Consider the following 18,643-nt stretch of genomic DNA (forward strand, 5'->3'; position numbering starts at 1 on the left):
CCATTTTCCCTTCAGATTTCACTGGACCGCTTTTAATATACGTACACCCTTAGAAGCAAAGAAATAAAGTTAAATGACTTCAGCTGCGAAGTATGCGTAATATCATTTGTCATTACCGCTGAATACTATTATTCATGAGAGTGTCTAAACTGCTATTATGTGACTACAATGTCCTGCATATCAGCTCAGAAATTGTTAAGACTCTCCTGCAGTTTCCCCATTTGCAACAGCAGCTCGTGCTGGTCTGTGCCACTACATCTTGCAATTCCATGAATTCTTCCTGTAATGCTGATGTAATTAATTCCTCCAGGGCCCTGATTTTTATTAGAAGCGCCAGACCTCTGCATTTACAGCAGGAGATTTTCCTTTAACTTTATTTCATTTGACAGTTCATTTATAAGGGCCTCCTCCACAAGATCTCCTTTTTTCCTTCATTTGCTTTTTCATCAAGTAATACACTTACTCATCTTGTCACCAGCAGAAAGCCACTCAGGTTGCCAGGTCCAGGCCCTGAAATGACTTGTATGTATATTTTTATGAGTTACACTGAATGAAGATTTCTGCTAGGGCAGCATTTTCATCTTGCAGTGCAGTAGTGACAGGAGTAGCCAGACCATATGCGGTTTTTGCTTGAATGGAAAACCCATTTTTATATATGTAGATACAGGAGAGGGCAATTGCCAAAAGGATTTAGAACTCAGGACAATTTTTGAACTCAGGCACAGGTTGCAGTATCTTAAGAACCTAAGCAGAAGTCTGCTAGATCAAAGTAGGGATCCACTGAGTCCAGCATACAGCTTCCCACAGAGGCTAACCAGATACCCACTGGGAAACCACAAATAGGTCATGAAGGAAGGCAATACATCTCAAACTGTTGCTTATGAACAAGCAGGTTCCAGGTAGCCATCATAACTAATAACCATTGATAGAATGACTCATGGAGCAAAATCAGCCTAACTGCCTTTCAAAGCCATCTAACCTAATGGTTGTCACCAAATTAAATAGCAGTGAGTTCTATACATTAATTATGCTTTTGTGGAGTACCTAGTTTCTCCAAAATCTGCTGTAAAATAGTTTCATTGAGTAACCTCAAATTTTTGGTATATCTCCTTGTTTCTCTAGTCTGTGGACTTTGCAAGAAGTGAGGCTGTGCAAACTGGTTCCTGCAGAGCATTGAAGAACTCTGGATGGTTTGTTAAAGTACAGCAGTGGAGGATTAAAAAAAAAGTTTAAAGCATCATTGACTTTTTAAAAATCCTGTGTTGCTCTGCTTTAACACAAACATAAAAACAGAGCTTCATGCTTAAGGTCTGTTGGAGGCCTGAGGACACAAGCAAGTCCTGGATTTATTTATTTTTAAATGTACAAGGAAGAATATACAATACTTGGCCACCTATTAATTATTTTAAGGTAAAAAAGAGCAAAAAACAAACCTCTCTCCCTCTGTTGAAAACATGATGTTAATATGAATAGTGGAGTCCAAATGGCCTAATAAAGATATTGCCCTAATACAGTTTTTATAGAGGAAAGCTCCTGACAAAAGCACCTTGACCAATATGTCTGAATTTTGGCAGACTTAAATTTGTGCCTGTAAATTTCATCCACTTTGGACAAAAGGGGGGAAAGGAAAACACAATTTTTAAATTCCTGATTATGAGGAATGGGGACCACAAAGCTTTGTTTTACGCAGAATGGCTCAGAACTCAAAGCAGAGATCAAAACTTGATAGAGCACAGAGCAGGGGTGCCAACTTGAATAAACTATTGGGGGACCCAGGTAACCCCTGTCCCACATAATTGATCGTAAGACATGGAGCATGCACACCATTTGAATAGCAATTCCATTCAACTTGGGGGGGTTGGCCCCCTCAAATATTTTATTGGGGGGAGCTGAAGGGACCTTGTTGCTAGGAGTTGGCTCATATGGCACAGAGTGAATGAAAATAAGATCAGCTTTTTTAAAAAATGCACAGATACTAGGCCAGTATTGGGTCTTATGCACACATCCCTAACCACACACACACGCCACAAACAAGCAGTGTAGCAGACTTCTTTGTTTCCATGATGGGAAGGACCCTGTGGGCACATGCAATGTCTCTGTGGATGCATGTTCACCCACTGGTGCCACATTGGTCACTCTTGAACTATGGACAAGTATTGTGGCACATGGCTGTGTAATTGATTGAAGTCTGCCTCCCAGAAGAAAAAACAGCTGCTGTTGAAGTGAGCAGGCTGTGAAGTGGAAGGCAATGCACAGGGGTGTAAAAGCTGCAATTGTGCAGACTCATTAACATACGTAATATAACCCTAAGACTGCAATTTGAAGAGAAGAGTGTCTGAATGGCTAATGCACAGTAATTGATTGCAACAGAGCACCTGCGGATACATGTAGGGAAAAATAACAAAGAGATAGTGTCAATGCAACCTCAGGTCACTTCTACAGGAGGACCTTTGCCTTAGAAGATACCTCTTCTGACCAGAATGATCAGATTTTTCCCCTGACCATGCAATCCACCTACTTAGAAGTTAGGCCCATTAAATAAATTGGGAATTGCTCCCAGGTAAGTGTGTATAGGAATGCAGCCCAAATATACTGTTGCTAGTTTCTGTTTCTACTCCAGTCATTCATGACAATGAACCAGAATAGAAGCCTGGAAGATCCAGAGAATGAGCGAGTAAGGAAATAAATAAATACTGTTTCTGATTTATGAGGGAGCAGAAAATAATTCCATGAGCCCTCTATGATGGCTAGAAGAACTTCTGTAATATAACATAGTGTTGTGAGTGGTTGAGGGCTTAGGCTGTATGCCTGAGTGCCTTCTAATTCCTGGATGCAGCTGGAATAGTCAGGCCAGCTTCTTGGTAATGCCTCACCAAGCATGTGGGTATGCCTCCCCTCCCTCAACTGGCTGGTAGTTAGAAGGACAAAAGCCAGAGTTTGTGAAAGAGAGCTGGGCTAGAAGCAGGAGGCAGGCAGAAGCCTGAGAGGGAGAGACATACTTGATATCTGCTTGAATCCAAGGCTGTGACTATGGAAGACACAAGACCTTCTCGGGGCATTAATGCTGTGAGCCCCTCCATTGTAGGCTCAGGTTGAATATATGTGTAAATAAACCATATATCATAAAGACGCCCCAGTCTCTGCTGTCCCTCATTACGAGGAAACCGAACCCTGGGTCAGTGCCTGCAACCCCTGGAATCATAGATTGGGATGGCACACAACAGTATTCACATCTCATTAAAATTGGCTTACATATCAACATGCAATAGAATACATTTTTTGAACCAATGGATCTATTCAAATATCTGCTTTAAATGAGTCTGAAGTACTAGAACTAATTGGAAATAATTGGATTGTTTCAATTATTATGAACTGAACCTCCTAAGCCACTGCAAAGAAAGTACTACAAAAGTCAGTCTTCCCTTCCAGAGATGTTTTGAAAATGAAGTAGGGGGAGGGGAAAACATTCATACAACAGGGATTAATGTCAGTTGGAGTGAAATAAAAGGAAGTTAACTTTAAGCAAAAAAAGGGGGGGACTTAAAAGGAAACCAGTAGTAGATCATATAGAGTTTGTTTTGGCCTGTACTGCTGCCTACGAGTTCTTGACCTTGGTGCAGAAAGAGCTATAATCTGCACTGCAACTCCTCCACTCTTAAAGTCTTTGTAAGTGTGACTCATAGTAAATTTTCAGCATTAAACATGTTTACTGCATCAAACTGCATCAAACTGATACAGAAAAGTTCACAATGTCATTTTAATAGATCCGCAACTGTTGGATATCTAATGCATGTTTGGAGTCGGTGTTTCTTTGCCTTCTGCGCCTGACCATCAAACACCAACACAACGTTCTTGAAAAACAGATATTATGTTGCAGCTAGGGTTGCCAAGTCAACAATGAGGAGATTCCTGTCTGTTAAGGGTTATATAGAACGAACGAATATTTTTTTCCAGATACAGCTTTCCTACTTAACAGTTCTGCTATGACAGGAGAAGCTGTATTTGGACAAATTCCGCTTTTCAAATATTTCACTCATGCAGCATAATCCCATGCAAGTTTTTCAGACTCTCTCAGTTCAGTTCATAAACTGCGTATACAAGTAGCCTTTCAAACATATAGGGCTTGTTTTTTCACAGTGTGCTTTTGTATGTAACGTTTTGCAATTGTACACAATAACTTCCTCTAAGGCAGCAGCTAATATCTGTGTTGTCTATGCACACCGGTGGGCATGTTTTCCAACTAGTGCACACTGGTTTACTCTAGACCCCTCTCCTCAATTAGTATGTCCGCTGAGTTCAGGTACTTTTCGCCCTTTCAAAAGAGAGAGGTGGAAACTGGTGTGCTGATACACTGGTATTCAGAAGTATACAGAGGTGAGTAAGTCACTGTACTGTTTCCTGTTTTACTTATTTCATTCATTGACAAGTTAAACATGGTGAGGGAGAGTGGCACAGCCCTGCAATGTCAGTAGGTCTGCCCCAGTAGGAGGTGACCTGACAAAGCAGTCTCTCTGTACACATGTCTGCAGCAAGCGCTTGAGAAGTGCATGCTAGGCACAAAGCAGATTACAACGGTTTCAGCAAAATGTGCTTTGGATTGGCAAATAGTGCAGGATGGGGAAGGCATTGGGATGATGTCATGCATACAGCACTCCAAAAAGGCACCTGCATCCAGCACTGGCTGCACGTTATCACACAGTGTGTACACACACTCATAGATAAAGGAGCTATCTTGGCAACTGTTCTTGCTACAAGGAAGAAACGTTTACTAAAACAAAAGCAGGACCAAAAAAAAAGAAAAAGTCCACCATAATATTTGTACTGTGAAAAGTTATAGGATTCCGGTAGGAAGCTAGGGACATGCACAGAGTGAAAATGAAGCTTCCTTGAAAAGGGAGGAGGTAGAGAGAGAGGAGAAAATGGCGTGGTGCATCTGCAGCAGCACAAATCAACATCTTCCAGCAGTTTTAGTCAGTAGGTGCTATGGCTTTTTAATAGTTTTTGAAAAGTACAAAAGTACTTTCACCCTATGCTTTGGGGTACTTTGACAGAACTGTTTGTAGAAGTTGTTTCTTTGGCCATGGATGGATCAAGCTGTTAAATGGAGGGACACTGAGTGATACAGATTTGAACAGCTCTGCTCATGTTATAAACTGCAAAATGTATCTGCTTAGTACATAATCTGGTTGCTTTGTCAGAATTATGAGAACATCAGCGTTAAATAATGTTTAGTCCACAGTTGCAAATAAAGTTATGAAAACACACTGTAAATGATATTTTAAACCTCAAAAACAAAAAAAAAATGGTATAAATTGGGGCTCTAAAGATTAGATTTTTAAACAGGTCCTTGTCCACAGTACTAGGACTCCACGTGTGCAAATGCACATGCCAAGCTATGGTATCCCCATTTCCTGCTTCTTAGCAACATATGCAGAGAGCTGTCATGCCCATTGGTATAGTGGAGCAGGAACACAGGGGAGCAAAGCTCTGATACTTCTCTGCATAGAAAGAGCAGTGGTGTAATATGCCAGGACTTCATTTGCCAGAGTTGTAAGGGGTTTTTTTTGGGGGGGGGGTGGAGGACAGAGTGGAAAGGCTCACCCAGTGACTAGCTCAAGTTCACTCAGTGAGTTTGATGTCTGAATGGAGATGTGAACCTAGGTCTCTCCAGCCCAAATCCAACATGCAAACCAGTACACACACACACCCGTTGCCAGATCACTATTCTATGACTGCCATAGCTGATCTTAATAAAATGGGTTTTAGGCTATGTACTGTTGCTCTTTGGTGGGGTGGAGGTGTATCAACAAGCTGCTGCATTTTTGCATTTTCCTCAGGGAGTGTGGCTGTGGGAACTGTCATGAGAAGCTCCTGCACTTCAAAATGTACTGCAACTTGTTATGCCATGGCCTTCAAAATGGAAATAATGGAAGCATCAGAGTAAGGACATGATGTAAGTGAGTGGAAGCACACCACTTTCTTGCTTAGGAACCAAATCTTCTGGAGCCTGTTCCCCACTCCTTTGCTACTGGCCATTCTGCACTGTCTTGGCATCAAGGAGTTCTCCATAGGAGGGTGGTTCTGGTCCAAAGAGGGCTCCTGTGCAGCTCAGAAGGCTTACTACCCAGTTTGATCAACAGGCCTACTACTGTATCTCTAAAATAATGAAAGTTATCTTATTGAAATTCTAGCTGTTATTAAGTCAGGAGAACGAAGTATTATTATTTTTTCATAAACAAGTTACTGTGGTCACTGACAGGAATTGTGCTCAGTGAGTGAATGTCTTTCCAGCCAGTCATTAAATATTATTAATTGTGCTTCCAAAGATAGTATCCTTGAGAAATGTAGTCATTTCAGTTTCTCAGAGTTTGCTCCTCAGTTTTCGTACTGAGTATCTTCATATCTACCACAATGGGAAGGCAAAACTAAACAAATTCTCAAATGAATGAAGAAGTAGGTTAAGGAGGTAGAGGCATTTTGATAACATGCATATTTGGTTTGAAATAGTAAGTCCCATTGAAGTTGTTCTATGGAGCAACATCTTGACTTGTAGTACTTGGGTGTAAGCAAGGGGAGAGAGGTGGTGGCCCCTCAACCAATCCAACCAGAAGGCCAGCTTATGAATAAAGTAGTTTGCAGAAGGCTGATGCCACAGCGAGGCCTTTGGAGTCAGCAAATCATGGTTCTGCAAGAAACTCTTGGGCAACCTAAACCAGAAAACCTCGCGGATTATGTGCGAGGCGAATCAGGTGAGAGATGCATTACTTGGGCAGAAAAGAGCTACCCTTAATCCGACAATAATGAATGGGACATAGAATCTAGGGAGCCTATTAGAGCCGAAGTCTTGGCTACACAATGCATCTCTTTCCGCTTCGTTTGCTGCCGCATTGCTTCTGGCACCGACCGGTGAGCGACAAACAGAGCCTAGAGGATACTTTGTTCGGTTCCGCTAACGGCTGACACCCCAGCCCTGCTCCACTCGGATCTCACTCATTAAGCTTAATGAAGCAAGCGCAACGCTCGGCTCCGCGACTCCTGCAGAGCAACACCTCCCAAGGAGGAGAGGCGCTCAGGTCCGCGCGCCCCTCCCCGCCCCACCTTGGCCCTCCTGACAGGACCCTTGTGGGGTTTCGCGGGGCGGAGACCTTTGATCTGCCCTGATTTGAAATAATGTGAGAGGCACAGGAGTCTCCGCAGCCCCGATTTACTGGAACCATGTTCAGGAGGTTACCCGAAGCAGGCAGACTTGGGACCAGGCTCCTTTAGAAACAGTGGAACTGACTGCTAAACACACCCAGCAAAGAAAGAAATCGTGGTGTCTCACAGAGGAGCGCACTGCGCAGAGGAGATTTGCTCCCCACGGTTATTCCTGTGCAACATCTCTCTCCCTCCCTCTCTCTCTCTCTCTCTCCATCCATCCATGCACCCTATTTTTCCCGCCTCTCCTCCTTCAATGACTTCAAGTCAGGCTCACTAGCAAAGGGGCTTCTAGAACCGAGCGGCACAATATCAATCAGTAGAGTTAGAACGAAAGTCCGCGTCGCTCTCCTTTGCAGGAGTACATTGTTTTTGCGCCGAACGTTTCTTAGCAGCTCCCTAGACATGGGACTGGTTCCAAGTTCACCAAAAGTTGAAGCATAGGTGGGAGAGAGCGGAGTGGAGGGTTTTGTTCAGGCTCCTAAACAAGCTCAAAACAAACTTAAAAGGTGCTTCTCCCCTCGGCCCCGGACCCGCTCCACCATCGCTTCAAAGCAAAGGGCAACAGCTACCGGTCCCAAGGCAAAGGGTAGCAGATGGGGGTTGTTTTGATTTTTAAGCGCCTGCTGGACGGGCGGGGCCACAAAGCTAAGCCCGGATAGAATGGAAAGGGACGGTTTTGTTTAAAATCAGCACAGTGTGGATGGCCTTGAGCGAGTTACGTTTTCAACCTCGGTTCCCCCATCGGCAGGGAAAGAAAAAGCTTTTTAACTACCAACATCTCCTGTAGTGATGTTATTTCAGGTACTGCATCCCGCATCCGACTTTGAAAAAATGAGAATATTATTTTGCTGTGAAACCCCGCAGTTTGGTCTTTTTTCTCACAGTTGGTATCCATCTCTGGTAAGAGGCCGTTTGCGCTGATTAAACTTTACATCCCCAGAATTTCGGGATGCTGCCTATCTCAGGGACGCCTTGACATTTTGAAGTGGCTCCTATTTGGTCCTGCCATTCTGCGGTGGTGGAAAGAAACACACCCGGGTAACTCCCTTCCTCCTTTCTGTCAGACAGATGGACTTTTGCTACAGACCAGAATGGAGAAAAATTAAGGAGCGCATCCTTTCCTTCGCTTACTAATTAACAAATGAACAAGCTCCTTAATTTTCCATATCACTGACAGACCAGGCACCCAGCACAGTTAAACTGAGTAATACTTCTGTGTCCAGCCAGATTGGTCCCATTAACTTCAGTGGACCCTAAACTGAACTTGCTTCCAAGGTCCTAGTAAACTGGACTGTGAGAAAAGGGTCAAGTTCCTTTCTAGATCTGAATGCAGCTTTATCAGAGGACAAGACACAAAGCCTTGGATGAAACACAGAATAAACCCAGTTGTTCCAGGCTTAGCACCAAATACAACTAATTAACGCTCTATACAAAATACACCCATTTTGTGTCAGAAACCATTTTTTTAAACTGAAGAGGTTGGCTGGTTAATTGGGACATGAAACCTTGGGCTACCATAAATTTATTCATCTTTAAGGGGCAACAAGATTCTTTTTTTGCTTTTGCTGCATTATATCATCAAGACTAAATCCACTTCAAATGGTAGCCACTGTTAACAAATATGGGCCTAGAGTCACAAAATCCTTTCAATGAGAATTGAATGGGCTCGTTGGAAGGAAAGGTGGGATAGAAATCTATGAATTTAATTTTTTTTTTAAATTGCAACAAGAGTGGAGTGATTTAAAATAACAAAAATAGATACGGTGTTTGTTTCATTTATCTACCACCCTTCATCACGAGATCTCAGGGCAGTCCGTAGAATAAAATACTTGTTGACGAGACGGCAGGACTAGAATCAAGGGTAGAAACTGCAAGGGAATAGATTTTGGCCAAACATTAGGAGACACTTGTTCCATAGTGGATGAGACTGCCTCCAGTTGTGATGGGCCCTTCTTCCCTGGAGGTGCTTAAAGCAAATGCTAGAAGGCAGTCTGTCAGGGATTCTGGTAAGGAAAGGCATTGCAGATCCTGTATTAATCCAGGGGCTTGGGCTAGGTGCTATCCAATGTACCTTCCAATAACATTGCCACATCACATATATTTTTAATAACAAACAAATGTGAGCATCTAAGAGCAACACGGTTTTCTGTCCTTGCGTTTTAATATTTACGGCTATATTTTGTCAACTTTAATTCTCTGAAAGGAGAATTAGAGACATGCTAAAGTGAGATGTTTCTCATGTTATCGGAGGCCTAAATATGACAGTTTTGTATAAATAAAGTCTGGTGGGGTGAAGAAGAAAGGAGGAGGTATAGGACAGCAATTCAACTTCGGAGGCGTTTGCACCAACAATAAAGCTGTTTTGCCAATATATGGGAGGTGAACTGTACACAAAAGAACTGGAAGATGAAGAGACCAGAACTAAAGGCTTCGCACCTGTTGTATGGGGTCCTCAGGAGCAAAGCCTGGCTGCCCGTGCAACTGTCCGTCGGGGTGTGGCAGCCATAAACAGGAGGAGGCATCGAATATTGCTGGTCACCTGCAGACAAACCATAGAGAAGTTACTACCCCACAGCAGGGCTGATTTCCATGCTCAGAAGGGTTAATGTCACATCCTGTAAGCTAAAGGAAGGGCTTTTTCTCATGCTCAGGAGTCGATGGGACAGGGGGCACCTGAGTCTTCAATAATTTGGAACTGATAATTATTTCCATTTTCAGTAGATATTTCATCATTGAATAGAACAGAGCTAAGGCTTATAGTTATTCTAAGCTGTGTAGCCGTTGACAAAAATCTTATGGAAAACAAGCAAACTGTTTTTGCAAGTGTTCCGTCTGATCTCCAGTTCTGTGTGAGCTATCGGATGATAAAACCTTCAAATCTCCCTTCAACCATAAACCTGCAAAGTGCTTTTTTCTCAGCCTCCCATTTGTTACATGAAAGTAAGACCATAGGAAGCTGCCCTATACCAGTTCAGATAATTTATCCATCTAGTTCAGTATTGCCTATAACACTACATTGACTGGCAGTGTTCTCCAGGATTTCAGAGAAGGAGCATTTCCCACCTCTAGCTATAGAAGCAAGCTAGAGATTAAATTTGGGACTTTTTGTATGCAGCACGATTACTCTGGTGCAGGGGTCAGCAAACTTTTTCAGCAGGGGGCCAGTCCACTGTCCCTCAGACCTTGTGGGGGGGCAGACTATATTTTTTTTTTGGGGGGGGGGAAATGAACGAATTCCTATGCCCCACAAAAAACCCAGAGATGCATTTTAAATAAAAGGACATATTCTACTCATGTAAAAACACACTGATTCCTGGACCGTCCATGGGCTGGATTTAGAAGGCGATTGGGCCAGATCCGGCCCCCGGGCCTTAGTTTACCTACCCATGCTCTGGTGCATGGCCAACTTTATACTGGCTGTCCTGAAGATGACTTTATTAGGAATTGCTCCCAGGTAATTGTGTACAGGATTGTAGCATTAAGACTTCCAACATTTGAAACACCTTTTGTAAATGCTAAGAGCATCATCCAAACAAAGGGCACTATCAAGCTTGAAATCCCAATATAGTTTCAGTGGGATCTGCTTGACTTTGACTGCTTTATGCCCTGAATATTTAGTCAATAATATCACAATAATTACCAGCCAGTAATATAATCTAGTCACACAAACTAGAAGTGTCCACTTAGGCAGGAGAGAGCTTAGATTTTTGTCCATAAGCATGTGTGTGTGTGTGTGTGTGTGTGTGTGTGTAAAAGTTGCACTTTCAATGAAACCTACTACTTATAGTGCACAAGCATGTTTATTCAGAAGTAATCTTTACTGTATTCAATGCAGGTTATTCGACTCTTAAACTGGAATAAATCCCACTGAACTCATTGAGACACTTAGGAGCAGTCAGGCCTAGGTTTGCGCTATTGAAGTCATATGAGCTTCAGAAAATCTACACTTGTCTAGGCTATGATTAATGTACTTTTATGTGCACAGAACCACATTTGTGTTCCGTTATCAATGATATAATCTCCGAGAAGATATTTTGAACAGCAGCGGAGTTTTTATGGGTACACATAAGGGCAAACCGATGCCATCCTGATCATGATTATCAGTACCACTAACTTGTTCGCTACTTATTTGTCTCAAAACTACTTCGGTTTGGTTCCTAGAAGCCTAAGTAGTTACCTAGAGACGTCTGCTGGACGATGGGATCCTCGTGCTTGAAGGAGTGGTTTGTAAACTGCGCTGCGTGGTGAGAGGGGGTGTGGCCATAACTTGGAGTTCCATCAAACGCCACCGTGCCGTAACCTGCCAAGAGAACAACATTGTCAAGAACCAGGAGTTGAATCGCCTGCCCTTGAACTTTCTCATGAAGCGGCTTCCTGCAAGAATGTCCCCACCCGGGGCAGGCAGGCGTCGAAAACCTGAAGCCCCCGCTGGGGGCTCCTTCCTTCGGGAAGAGAGAGCCTGCTCAATGAACCCAGATAAACCCACGGCGTGACCAAAATAGTTCTCTCTGTGTTTATGACTGTGGTGAGAGTCCATTCTAAATCTGGTCTTTGGGGCTGTTTGCGTCACTTTCTCCGTCATTGCTTAATTCCTGAATTAGCATCCGAGCTCGGCCTGGTGGAAGGTAACTCTTTCTTTCCATAAACATCAGCACACAGGCTGCTGGTGGCCAAGATCTGCTGAGGGGAATCATTGGGTGTTAAGAGATCCATTAACATCCGAGGCGCACGTCTAATTACTTTCCCCACGATGTGCCTCAATTCTCTTTTTGTAAAATGACGGCAGTGCCGCTTCTCTCTGGGAGCAAGGAGGACTGAGTAGGAGGCTCTCAGGCACGTGCTGCAGGAGCTGTGGGCAGGGGGGAGAATCTTACAGTTCCAAACACTTTTTTTTAAAAACGTTGATCTCAATGTGACTTGCTGCCAAGTCATAACGAGATCATAAGTTTGTTTACTTGGAAATGACTTGTGTTTGGGAATCTAGGTACCAAGTAGGCTGTTGGGATGGCGAGGCTCAAAGGTTGTTGTCAAAACTAGTCAAGCCTGGGATCGATACTTCGGTGGGATATTAGGAGCCAGGAGTTTTGGCTACGCCTGGAAAGGGCAGGCCGGTCGCTTCTCGCAGTGAGCGATGCTTTCATTAATTCTTCCTCATATTTAAGGGAAAGTCCCCCGTCTGTTGAGCAAACTAGTCTGCCGATTCACATGTAAAAGGTACCCTTTAATCTCGTTCTCTCTTAACTTCTCACTTATTTTATAAGATTAACTTTCTGAAGAGCCTGCAATAAAAATGGCAGGCCGTTAAATGAAAAATAGCCTCCTACTTTAAGCGAAAATTGCTCGCTCAAATAATAATAAACAGCCTATTTAAAAAAAAAAAAAACCGGAGTGAATTCAGATGGAAACGGATCGCCTCTAGTGACCTCAGGGTGACACCGAATCGTAAATCAGGCGTTTGGACACCAACTTTCATTAATTACTTGGAGTCAGTTAAACAACTTCAGCTAAAAAGTAATTACAAAGTAATATTATCTTTGAGGCTTCTCGGCTCATCAGCATTTACCCCAAGACCAAAGAATGTTTAGTGTAGCCCTTATGAGATCTACCCTTGGTTTCCCAACCACACGTTATGTTGACTTAAAAATATATTTTAAGCTCTATGCTTGCAAAGTTCTTAGGTACATTTAAAGACTAGCGTCTTCTCAACCCCCGCCCCGCCCCGCCCCGCCCTCTTTCAAGACCACCGTTTCTTTCAAGAACACCAAACTGGCGGCAGGAGGGCAGGCAAGATTGTGCAACGCACGCAGAGACAGCAAGCACCGCTGCACACTTTTCTGTGACATGAGCTTTCCTAGGGCAACAGCCTACTTCGCTAGATGCATCTGGCGGACTCCCGATGGAGTGACCGTTCTTTCAATAAGCAGTAGATCGGGGGTGATCACGATGGATGTTAGACAGAATGTGACAGAACTCGGGAGAGAAGGGCGAAAGGGAAATTCTTCCAGATCCCTCAATAACAACCCAAATAAAAGCAGAAACACATAAAACAAAGAAGGTTCTGGTAGAAGACAATTTAGACCTGTATTGCTAAACACATATCTGTGTACTGAGAACAAACATACTTAGTATGCTTGCTCAGAAGTACTACTGATTTCCTAAACGTGATCCCTGGTAAACATGCCCACGCTTCAACCATCCTTGACAGTAAAAACCCATTGAAATTCATTGGATGAAATCTGGAAGCCACCCGCGTTGGTTTATTCTGCCTGTGAACCGTTTTACCGATTGGAACGGAACTTATGTTAATATTTACAAATTTAGGTAATCGGAGTACCGGGCCCTTTTGCTTTAGTGTAAATAAGACCCGGAACGTGAAGGCATTTGCTTAAGAAGTAAATCTCACAGCTTTTAACGGAACTTGGCTCTAGAAAACAATGATTGGATCGTAGAATTAAGCTCTTGTCCTAAAGTACAGTTGTGCTGGTCTCCTGGAGTGCCACATTGATGCCAATGGCGCTGATCCAGAAGAAAATTATGTACGCGGATTGCAACTCTTTTGCTTTAGGGTCTCAGTATAAAGTAGATTGGAGTACCTGCTTCCGGTAGAAAACGTTTGCAGTGGTTCCTATTCTTGCAAACTTTTACAGTGAGGTAGATTTTACAGTGAAATAGCTAGATTTGAATCGACCGGTTTCCACTGAAGTCAGCAGGATTAAAAGCCGGTCCCGATCCTGAACTTATTTCTGCTGAAATGAGTCTAAAGGCCGCCTGGTTGGAAGCAAGTTTCTTTGTAGCACGATATTTTCTCAGCAACCGTTTTCTCGAAAGCAGGAGCCACTGTGCTCAATGGGGCTTACTCTCGAGCAAGTGCGCATAGCGCTGCAGCTCCAGTATATCCTAGATCTGAATGTAAACGGGCTTAAATCACAGTGTTTACAGTGATATGAAATGGGCTGCATTCTTATCTTGTCCTCTCTGGAAAACGCGCTTTCCTGAAGCGCTTTTGGTAACTGCCCTTCCCCACCCCTATCCCTGCCGCAGGGGTGCAAAAACGTTTGAGCCTGAAGGGCGAGGCAGAGAGTTCCCTCCACAAGAAGCGAAGGAAGGTGCCCAGCACTGTTTTCCCCTTGCCAGTTGGCCAGCGGTGGAGCAGAGAACGGGAAGCGCCTCTCCAAGGCTGCTGCGTGCGCCTGGCGCGTTCTGTTGCGCGCAGCCTTCCTTTTTCCCCCCCCGGCGCACGGACGGCGTTGACAGCCGGTGCCCAACCCTTGCACTTCCCTGCTGCAGCTGTCCCGGGCTTCTTTATCTCCGCTCATAACCCACAAAGCAAAGGTTTGCCTCCTCCCTTTCTCCCTCCTCTTTCCTTTTCAACTTTCCCCGAAGCATTGACACTTCAGATCTGTTCGTTACTCTTGGCCCAGCGTGCAACTTTATTGGGTGACCTTCACAATTCGACTCGGAGCAGAATGATGTTTTGGCCACATTTCCCGGTGTTGCCTGACCCACAGCTTCAGGAATGCGATAAGGGGGCTGAGTTCTGAACCAGCCCTCTGATAGCGAGGGCTCTTTAATTAGGACTTTATCGGAGGCCGGGCTGATTAAAATGTGCTGAAAATAATTGAGATCTGGACATCTGGCGGAGAAGACAAATCTTCTGAAGGGATACAATTGTTGGAGGAGCACAGCTGCATGGAAGAATAGAAGCGGCGGGGAGGGGGACGCGGACGGGGCAAGAGATTCAAAGCAGGAAGGTCCCCCCCGCCCCAAGCCTTGGCAAAACCGTCAAGGTAATATCTTTCCCACGGAGAAAACTCGTCTGAAACCTAAACTTCAACCTTGACTGATTCAAAGCAAGAACATTACATTCGTGCCCAAAACACTGTTTGCCAACTTCTCCAAATTCTTCCCAGCCACCCAATGAAACCTTGGTGTCCTGCCATAGTGCTCTCCCCTGCCCTCTCTTGCCTTCGCCTGTTTCAGCTAGAAAGACGCTGGTGGTTTGTTTTTATTCTGGATTATCGTTAACTTTCTTCTCTACATTTTTTTTAAAAATCATACTCTTCCTCACCGTTGGTCTTGTGATGCAGTAATTAAAGCAAACCAGCATATTGTTATCACCAGCTTTCTCACTTTCGAGTATATAAAGATCGGGGATCTAAGTTTGAATCTAAGGTATCTGGACGAACCTGTCACTCATCAGGACCAAGACTCACGTTGCCAAGAAACCCATATTTATCAATGCGCCCTTTTGAAAATCAAAAGTATGGATATTTATTTTCATTTCAAAACAGCAGTTATAAGAACTCGAATTCTTATTTTACAAGCATAACTGCCCTACCAAAGTAAATTATTTTCTTTCGCTATTCTGATTTAATATATAGCCTCTGGCTTCTGACAGAATTACCGTGTCTCGGACGTAGGACGTATGGACAAAATGCACGCCTCCAAAAGCGATTTCTCATCACTAAACAAGGCGAGGAGAACTAATTCAATTGTGGAACTTCTATTTAGCACTTTTCAACAACACTAATCTGATTTGTTAAAAACAGAATATAAAAGTTGCCGTTGATTAATGTGTCCACGGGAAAGCATGGATTTAGGATAAATTGTGCTAATTTCCCCTGCATTCTTTTAATGTTAACAATTACATTTATCCTGCTGTCATTCGAACTCTTTCCCTATATCTGTACACTTCAGCTAATCTAGAAAGATTCTTTTGCAACAACTAACAATAACTGACAACAAACATATTTCTGGTCTCACACAAAAAAAAAGGTGTAAGAAGGGATGTGAATTTTAATCGACACATGATAAAGTGATATAATGCAAAACAATTCTAACTGCAATGAGAGAATTCCAAAGCAATGTTCTTCAAAAAAAATTACTGTATGTATTATATATGCATATATGTTCACAGGTATGTGCATGCATACATACAGGGAGAAAGATACACGAAGAACATGCAACTGGATCAACATAGCAAGAGAAGTACTCTGAGGTTCTAATCACTTATATCTGAGTTTGCTTATTTCCTTCTCCTTCCCAATCAATTTTCCTTTTGTGTTGTGTATTTTCAAATTGCAAGTCTTTGTCTGGGAGCCTTTTTTGAACGAGGAGTGGAATAAAAATAATATCTAAATGAAAATAAATGAAAATCAACTGGTGGTGAACAGGTTGGCAGTTCACATCAAAAGAAATTGAATTGCACTTCTGTTCCATTCTGACAGTTCTGATTAATTTAACTACCCTCCCCCATGATACACAGAAACCCACACATTATATAGGAATCATCATCATGTGGAATTCGCTAAGGAGTCAGAAATTGTCAGACCCAATAACCAAACATCAGCATTCCAGTAGAGCAGGGTCCATAAAAAATTACTATTGACCCAGATGCAAGAACTTGACTGGGGGGAGGGAGAGGTTAACTGCTATTTAGAAAAGGAGTGGCTTCCCAAAATAATGAAAGAGATTGCCTCCCTAACCTAACATTTTGCAGAACAAAGCTCTAGGTCTTAAAACCCGCCAACAAGGTAACACTTCCTAAAAAGGATTTTAAAAAGTTTTCTCTCTCCTCACTTTATCCATGGAAGTGTTACAAATTTTAGCCATGCTGATTTGGTAACTTCCTTAAAATAATGATAAACTGAGTGGTTTCGTGCAAAAGTAAAACTTGGCGAACTGTATGAACTGTGTGAAGTACTGTGAACTGTTAATTCGATTAAATGAATTCTTACTGGAAATTAATCATACTTTGGGCTGCTCTGCATTGTTCCAGAACCGCATTTTCAAGGGACAATTGCAAAGTAAGCGAAAGGAGGTCCTTCGCTTTTCTGCAAGATGCCTTCCCTCCAAGACGCTGTTGAGAGCCTCAGTCGGTGTTGTATCGCAACAGATCAAGTTGCAGAAGCAACCACGAGTAATTATGGAATTCACAACAAATAATTCTCTGGAATTCACCAATAATTATATAGTACTTCCACTTCATGCATCTGCTAAAGTAGGCTATTGCCTAGGAAAACTAGTCAACTAGTCAAGTCAACTCAACTCAGGGCGCAATAAACTGTTCAGGTGACAAACAATCCACCTGGATGTTCCCCCGAATTGAATTGGAGCTGCAGGGTCTAAGGTTAGGTCCCACTAATTTCGCAGTAGAGGACACGCCTTTCTCTTCTACATATAGGAATCTAGATGAAAACAAGAACAATTTAGCAGTTTAGTTGAATAATTGTTTCAAGCTGCTTCCAGTTTTACAGTCACCTGTTTTCCTGTTCCTAAATAGAAGACCAGCCAGAATAAGAATATGACTCGATTCGAGACAAATTTCCTTGAGTCAATGGGATTCTACATATTCTTATTTGGACGTGTCTTCTACCGAAATCAATAGAATTTATATGTCTAGGTCAATTTATTTGTTTAGGGTGCAGCAGAGGTTCCGAGCTTAACTGTTCTTATAAACTCCCGAGTCTAAAGAGATAATAGTGCAGTTCTACACACGTCTTCTCAGAAGTAAACCCCACTGAGTATCTTGCTACTTACTCCCAGGAAAGTGCGTTTAGGATCGCAGTTTGAGTCCTATGGATTTCAATAGAACTTACTACCACACACTTATTGCTGAGGATGGGAGGGGTTACTGTTTAGTACACCGTTCCCCTGAGAACTTACACCTTTTAAACTATAGCTTTAATATATTCCTCTACAATATTGTGTAAAAATTGTTATTCAGCCAAGCTCTGCGCGGAAAAAAACCCACGCGTTTCAGCACAAGGCATTGCAGGTTTAGCTTCTCAATATGAGCAGGTCAGCCAATTGCCTAATGTTACCTTTCTCCCACCCCCGGCCCTTAAAAAAGAACGTTGCAGGAGGAAAGCCATTATATGATAATTTCCACCATCTCCAGTGCTTATACTGTAGACTGGCAGAAGAATCCTGCATGCAAGCTGCATAAGGTAGTTTATGGAATTTAGTTCCAGTCAAATCAATCTTAAAATTCCTCTTGGTAAGTGTCATTCCCGCGGTTTGGTTTCTGTAACATTAACCAAACATTTCGCAGGGTAATCAAGAGCGCCATTATGTACTTTGCCAGGATATCTCCAAGTAGCACTACAACCTGTTAGCTAAAAAAGGAACGAAGTGGGCGTGTGTTCAGAGCACGGATTTTAGAGTTTTACTAACACCAGGCACCACTGGAGTGAGAATAAGTAAACGAACGCTAACTGACAGGAAGACTGATATCCCAAAGAACTGTTAAAGATAGTTTACACACACATACACGGGGAATTTTTTGCACATGGGGTAAGGCAATAACAGCGAGTCTTCTCATAAACTCATTTAGGCTGCAATCCTATGTACACCTACATTCCTTAAGTACAGTTATTAGAAGAAAGTAAGTCCTGTTGAACTCAGCATCGCTACTAGGGTGGAGAAGTTTGTTTTCCTGAAA

General features: G+C 42.9%; 1 protein-coding gene across 4 annotated transcripts in view; it reads right to left on the reverse strand.

Moving 5' to 3' along the window:
- WT1 (WT1 transcription factor) overlaps positions 1-18,643 on the reverse strand; it is a 51,492-nt gene that overhangs the window by 30,630 nt on the left and 2,219 nt on the right. For all 4 annotated transcript variants that reach the window (XM_081835628.1, XM_081835627.1, XM_081835626.1 and 1 more), the window contains exons 2-3: positions 11,378-11,500; positions 9,637-9,739 (exon numbers count right to left, since the gene is read on the reverse strand). In XM_081835628.1, the coding sequence (XP_081691754.1) occupies positions 9,637-9,722 (86 nt within the window). In that variant the 5' untranslated portion in view covers positions 9,723-9,739; positions 11,378-11,500. The remainder of the gene's footprint in view (positions 1-9,636; positions 9,740-11,377; positions 11,501-18,643) is intronic.

The sequence above is a fragment of the Podarcis erhardii genome, assembly GCF_964252035.2.
Source record: "Podarcis erhardii genome assembly, chromosome: 1".
NCBI classification, from domain to species: Eukaryota; Metazoa; Chordata; class Lepidosauria; order Squamata; family Lacertidae; genus Podarcis; species Podarcis erhardii.